Raw genomic sequence first — 6,985 nt, 5'->3', positions numbered from 1 at the left:
TGATTATAATGGGGTTCATGAAAGAGCATTTCAGATACCACAGGCCTGTCTTACTGTGAAGCACATTTGCCCAGAGATAGTGGCCACATCCTCTCTCAGCCACCTGATTCTGCCTTGGAAACTGTTTCGATGGAAGTATTGAGCCCACAGCCTTCTCCAGGCTGCTCTGTCTGTAGGGACAGCCCAACAACAAGGAGCAGCAGCTGCGGGTAGAGCCGTTCCACCCTAGGGAGAGAAAAGAAGAGATCCCAAGTCCTGTGGTAATGTTTGAGGAGGGTGTGGCTGCTGGAGCTTGGCCATGCGTGTTCTGTCCCTAACACAGTGCCAGGGACAAAGCAGGTTCTCAGGAAATAGTTGCTGTAATGCATCCTGGGAGTCCAGCTGAAAAATTACACTCTGGTTGAAGATAAGAGAGTATCTTACCTGAGATTGCATAAGACTAAATATTTACACTTCCAGGTTGAGGGACTAATATAATAGGCTGGTCAAAAAGGCATTTCTCACTGTTTACAAAATGTGCTGCTCCTCTCCTCCCTCCCTACTTTTGAACTCTAGAAACCCTCAAGTTTCTTTGGAAATTCAAGAGAAAGTAGGAGCTCCGAGAGGGAGCCCCAGTAGTGCCGTACTGGTTTTCTTGATGATCTAGCATATGTTTGGTTTTTTTACATTTTTATTGACATAAATGTGCATTCAAAAAGTACACATAGTGTGCAAACCAATGATTTTTTGTAACTAAATATGCCCCTGTAATAGAATCCATATCCAGGACGTTACCAGCACCCCAGCAGATCCAGCTGAGCTCCCTCCAAGTCACAGCCCACAAGGGCAACCACTATCCTCACATATACAGCATAGATATATTTTATCTTTTGAATCATATATGAATGTAATTATACAGTACCCATTCTTTCATGCCTAGCTTCATTTTAGCTTCATAATGTTCATAACATGACATGTTTAAGATTCATCCTTATTTCTTGTAATTGTGATCCATTCATTACCATTGCTGTTTCATATTTCATTGTTTGGATATACTGCAATTTATTGTTATTGATATTTAGGTAATTTCCAGTTTCATGCTATTAAAATATAAATAATTGTTTCATGAATACATATAAATAATATCAAATATAGAGGTGGCTGTTATACCACCTCGAATATATGGTGAACATTATCAGAGCTTCTGTGAACTCTTACAAAATGTGTTCCCAGTGAAGCAACATTACCTGACAATCTTGATCACACATACGTTCTGTATGCAATGAATATGAATATTCTTATGTCTGTTGGTGAATATATATGTATGTGTGTGTGTTCTACATGTATATTTTGGAAGATAGGCCTCTAGGAGTATAATTATTTTGGTCTTATACCTTTCAACAAGTTTTAATTTGAGATGGAACATAAAAGAAGTGACTACATTTCAATCTACTCTGTGGAAGATCCCACTGGTTGTTTGACCCTTATATCTTCTCATTCTCACTCAACATCCTCCGTACCTGCCATGTCATATTTATTTAATACCAACTTTTTCTAGCATTCCTAAAGGTAATAGAAAGGTCATCCTTTTATTCTTTCCAAAAAGAACATAATGATATGGAACTAGAAGAGGAGGACAGGGAATCTAGAGAAGTTTTCAACTACCTTAATTTTGTGGGATTTATTTTTATTATATAAGGTATTTAAACCAATTACCCTGGTATTCAGTTCTTGTTTGGAAACTCATCTGAAGTCAGCAGATGATTAGTAAAAATGTATGGAGTGAATTGGGGAGAAACCTTAGTAGTGTGCACAAGGTAGTCAAAAAGTTCTTAAATAGGTCATGCTTGAAGGTGCTGACTTGGGGAGATGGGGGTGGGAGGGAGGGGATAGAGGTATGACTACATGGTGAGTGCCAGATGCACTGTCTGGAGAGTGGACACGCTTGAGGCTCTGACTCAGGGGGGGACATGGACAATGTACGTAACCTGAGCTTTTGTACCCCCATGAAGAGCTGAAATAAAAAAAAAAAAAAGTTTTGCTTGAAATGAGTTAAAGACTTAAATGTAAGACCTGAAACCATACTACAAACCCTAGAAAGCATAGGGGAAAAGCTCCTTGGCATTGGGCTCAGCAATAATTTTTTGGATATGACACCAAAAGCATAAGCAACAAAAGCAAAAATAAGTGGGATTTTTAGCAAACTGAAAATCTTCTGCACAGCAAAAGAAACATCAACATCAAAAGAAACAAATCAACAGAATGAAAAGGCAACCTGAAGAATGGAAGAAAATATTTGCAAACTGTGTATCTGATAAAAGGCTAATATTGAAAATGTGTAAGAAACTCATACAACTCAGTATCAAGAGAGCATATAAGCCAATTTAAAAATGGGAAAAGGATCTACGTAGACATTTTTCTAAAGAAGACATACAAATGGCCAAAAGGTAGATGAAAAGGTGCTCAACATTACTCATCATCAGGAAAACGTGAATCAAAATCATGATGAAATATCACCTTACACCTATCAGAATGGCTAGTATCAAAAAGATGAAACATAAGATGAAACTTAAGCATTGGAGAAAAGGGAACCCTTGTACACTGTTAGTGGTTATGTAAACTGGTACAGCCATTATGGAAAACAGGATGGAGGTTCTTCAGTAAACTAAAAATAGAACTACCATATGATCTAGCAATCTCACTTCTCAGTATACACATCCAAAATGAGGATCTTGAAGAGATATCTGCACTCTCATGTTTTTCGCAGTATTATTCACAATAATCAAGACATGGAAACAATCTGTCAATGGACGGATGGTTAAAATATTTTGGAATATTATTCAGACATAAAAAGGAAATCCTGCTGTTTGCAACAACATGGATGACCCTTGCAGGCGTTATGCTAAGTGAAATAAATCAAAGAAAGAGTACAAATAACTCTGTTCCCTTTCTAACAGTAAAGAAAAATAAAAATAGTCACCTTCTTCTGAACTAATCAGAAAAAAACTAAGTCTTGAATAATTCAACTTTTACATATTTGCTTTCTTCCACTATTCTCTCACTGTAAAGTGGAAAAAGAATATATTCTAACAAATATGATATTCTAAATTTTGTTTGCACTTAACTGTTGGAAGAAGGGTTAGAAAAGAACTAAACGTGCCCTTACATTATTGAGTCATGCAAGAGGCACTTTATACGTATTTAATCCTTCCAACACTAAAATCAAAAGGCATTAGTTACCTGAAGTTTAAGAAAAGGACCACTGAGTTCTAGATTTGAAAATAAATATCCTAATTGTAAAATTTCATGTTTTAAAAATTCTGTTTTCATAAGTTTTGTAACTTTTTAAAAGAGGAAATAAGTGTTTAATTTTTCCTGTTAAATTATAACACTAGTATTAGGAATATCAATCTAAATAGAAAGTGTGATGGTCTTTCAATGTGCCAGCTTAGCTAGTCTATAAGCCCCCAGTTATTCAATCAAACTAATCTAAATTTTGTTGTGAAGGTATTTTGTAGATGTGATTAAAATGCATAATCATTTGACTTAAAGGAGATTATCCAGTGTCATCTTGTTGGGCCTAATTCAATCAGGTGAAAGACTTTAAGAGAAGAACTGAAGCTTCCCGAACAATATGATATTCCGCCTGTGAAGAGCAACTTAGCTGATGCCTAAGAGCGCTAGCCTGCCTTATTTGACTGCCTGCCCGATGGATATAGGACTTGTCTTGCCGGCCCCCACATTTATGTAAGCTAATTCCTTGCAATGAATCTCTTAATATTTATCTACTGTTGTTTCTGCTTCTCCGGTTGAACCCTGACTGATATGAAGGCCAGGACTGAGGTAACAGCATCCCCTGGTGACAACATACTTTCTTTTCTTTTTTTTTTTTTTTTTTGAGACAGAGTCTCGCTTTGTTGCCCAGGCTAGAGTGAGTGCCGTGGCGTCAGCCTAGCTCACAGCAACCTCAAACTCCTGGGCTCAAGCGATCCTCCTGCCTCAGCCTCCCGAGTAGCCAGGACTACAGGCATGTGCCACCATGCCCAGCTAATTTTTTCTATATATATTTTTAGTTGGCCAAATAATTTCTTTCTATTTTTAGTAGAGACTGGGTCTCGCTCTTGCTCAGGCTGGTCTCGAACTCCTGACCTCGAGCAATCCACCCGCCTTGGCCTCCCAGAGTGCTAGGATTACAGGCGTGAGCCACCGTGCCCGGCCCAACATACTTTCTTTAAAGTTTTTAAGGTTGAAAGAATGAAGCTCTGCACCTGAATCACAGTATACCATGAGAGAGCCCTAGCTTTCCAGGAACTCTGATTTCTTATCCAAAATAGAATCTTGGATTGCCCTCAGCACATCTGCTAAATATTTCATGAAAAATTTAGATACTCTACAAAGATGTCAGTGACTTTGAAAAGAGTTTATTGATAAAAAGAGTTGTTTCAAAGGATCAGTACTGCTCTACCTTAACACTAGGTGGAAGGGAAGTCCTATGAAGAAAAGATAAAAAGAACAGAAGAGACCCAGCTCATAAATACTCAGGCAAGATGACAGCATTGCAGAGGTAAATCAAGACAAATTGGCAACATCAACCAATGGTGTGGTTGAGAAACTAGAGAAGGCATATGGAGGAGAATTCATGCTTATGCAAATGGGGATGTATTGGGAAATGGTTGGCTTGTGTATGTCAGGTTCTCAGAGAAATACAAAAAACAGGGTAGATTATAAAATCATTTCTGTTTCTCTGTGTTTCTGCTTTGGAGTTAACCATGTAAATGATGATTTGCTCCCTTAGTTGATATACTGGTGGGGAGAGACTATCATAATGATATAAACTTAAATAATCTCATTTCTTTAAATCTAAATACCTTGGCATGTCAAGTTACCTTGATACTTGGAGACACATATTACACAGATGACACACTCCCCTTGGCCTTCACCAAAAGACATCAAGTAGTAGAGATTTCATAGCATCTCAACTCTTACCTCCACAAGGTAACAAGTCTGTAACAAGTGATCCAGGTACACCCTTGCTTCTCACATAAAAATTCTCTTGAGAAATAAGGGAAGACTCTACCAGCACTAATTTCAATTCTGTTTAATATTTAATATTGTCCTTTAAAATTCAAAGCCTGTTGAATTTTTTTTATCTCCTTAGATTCTACAACTTTCTTTTGAATTAGGAGAAGCAGAAATTATTATACCAATATTTTAAACATGGTAAGATGGAAAGGAAAGAAAAATTAAAAATGTATCCACTATTTACTCTATATCATGTATATTCAAGGTCCTGTTTATACTTTATTTCTATCACAGCCCTATTATAAAGGTATAATCAAGACATAAGAAATGTAAAGATTATGGCATCCTCTCATATCTAATTCAAAATAAAATGTATTTTAAATGATATCAAATGTATGTATATTATTACATTAAGATAGATTCTGTCAGATGTTTTTATTGTAATGCCCTAGGTAAGTTTATTGTAGGTAAAGTTTTCTCATTGTTTAATTCGGTTACCGTGGTTTTGATATTTCTCTTTTTATGGTACTTATTCTCTGAGAGAATAAGTAACTTACCCAAGGTCAAACACATTGTCAGTAAAGCTGAGGATTCAAACCTAATTCTGACCAAAAGCTCATACTCTTTCCTAAATATTACCCTTCTCAAGGTCACATGGCAATCTGACTTTCAAAGTCATAAACAAGTCACTTTGTTCACAGTCAGTGAAACTCTTAATTCATAAGTCTCTACAAAGTAAGCAAATAAAAAATAAAGCCCTATGTTGGTAAACGTACCACTTGATCAGTCAAGCTCAGCATTGTTTCCACGGTGAAAACAAAGTACTGAGCACACGTTCTCGAATCTGTCTGGTCTTGATACCATAAATGATGGGGTTCAGCATGGGAGGGGCCAACATGCAGACATTGGCCAGCAGAATGTGTGTATGGAGAGGCACATGGTGCCCAAACCGCTGGGTAATTATGGTAAAAATGCCAGGCAAGTAGAACATGGAAATGACCCCAAGGTGAGAGCCACATGTGCCCAGAGCCTTTTGCCGAGCTCCTTTGGAAGGGAGGTGGAAGACTGCATAGAGGATGAGGCTATAGGAAACTAAGATGAACAAGGCATCTAGCACTACAGTAGAGAGAAGGACAGACAAGCCATACCAGACATTGACACGAATATCAGCACAAGCAAACTTGGCCACAGCCATGTGCTCACAGTAGGTGTGCGGCAGCAGATTGCTACTGCAGAAAGCCAGTCGCTTCACCAGAAACACATCTGGGAGTATCACACAGAAGCTTCTCAGGACCACAGCCAAGCCAACCCTTATGATTACCGAATGACTGAGCACTGTGGTATAGTGCAGTGGGTCACAGATGGCCACACAGCGGTCACATGCCATTGCAAACAGAATTCCTGATTCAGCGATGAAGGTAGCATGGATAAAGAAGATTTGGGTGACGCAGCCATCAAGGGAGATCATCCCAGCATGGAACCAGAATATGGCTAGGGCCTTGGGCACAGTGGTAGTGGACAAGATGAGGTCAGCCACAGCCAGCATGCAGAGGAAGAGGTACATGGGTTTATGGAGGCTGCGTTCAGTGATGATGATGAAGATGAGGAGGCTATTCCCAAGGAAAGCGATAAGGTAGGAAATAAAGAAGGGGAGAGAGATCCACATGTGCTGGTCTTCCAAGCCAGGGATGCCCAGCAGAATGAAGAATGAGTGGCTGGTAGCAGTGCAGTTGGGAGTCGCCATGCCCAGGGCAGGTCACCTGTGTGTTGGTGTGCAGGATTTGGCAGTCACCTCTTCTCTCTTCCTAAAAAGATGAATGGAGTTGGAGTAGGCTGGGAGGGAACAGATCATTTTTCATTGGTTGGAGCAGTGAAAAGGGTCCTGGTCAGCAAGTTAGGAGATGTGGGCTAAAATTCTTTGCCATTCTATTCACTAGCTATGTGGTCTCAATAAAATTACTCCCCTGCTCTGGGTCTCTCTTTA

General features: G+C 38.9%; 1 protein-coding gene across 1 annotated transcript; it reads right to left on the bottom strand.

Annotated features, from left to right (window-relative positions):
• Nucleotides 1-5,794: 5,794 nt before the first annotated feature.
• Nucleotides 5,795-6,745, bottom strand: LOC123641893 (olfactory receptor 52B4-like). Its single transcript, XM_045556823.1, has one exon. The coding sequence runs from the start codon at nucleotides 6,743-6,745 to the stop codon at nucleotides 5,795-5,797; it is 951 nt and encodes a 316-aa protein (XP_045412779.1).
• Nucleotides 6,746-6,985: the final 240 nt, after the last annotated feature.

The sequence above is a fragment of the Lemur catta genome, chromosome 7, assembly GCF_020740605.2.
Source record: "Lemur catta isolate mLemCat1 chromosome 7, mLemCat1.pri, whole genome shotgun sequence".
In the NCBI taxonomy this organism is placed as follows: Eukaryota; Metazoa; Chordata; class Mammalia; order Primates; family Lemuridae; genus Lemur; species Lemur catta.
This window is presented reverse-complemented; position numbering and strand designations above follow the sequence as displayed.

Excerpts from the sequence above, each read along its gene's own strand:
- LOC123641893 (XM_045556823.1), bottom strand. The coding sequence starts at position 6,745 with ATGGCGACTCCCAACTGCACTGCTACCAGCCACTCATTCTTCATTCTG.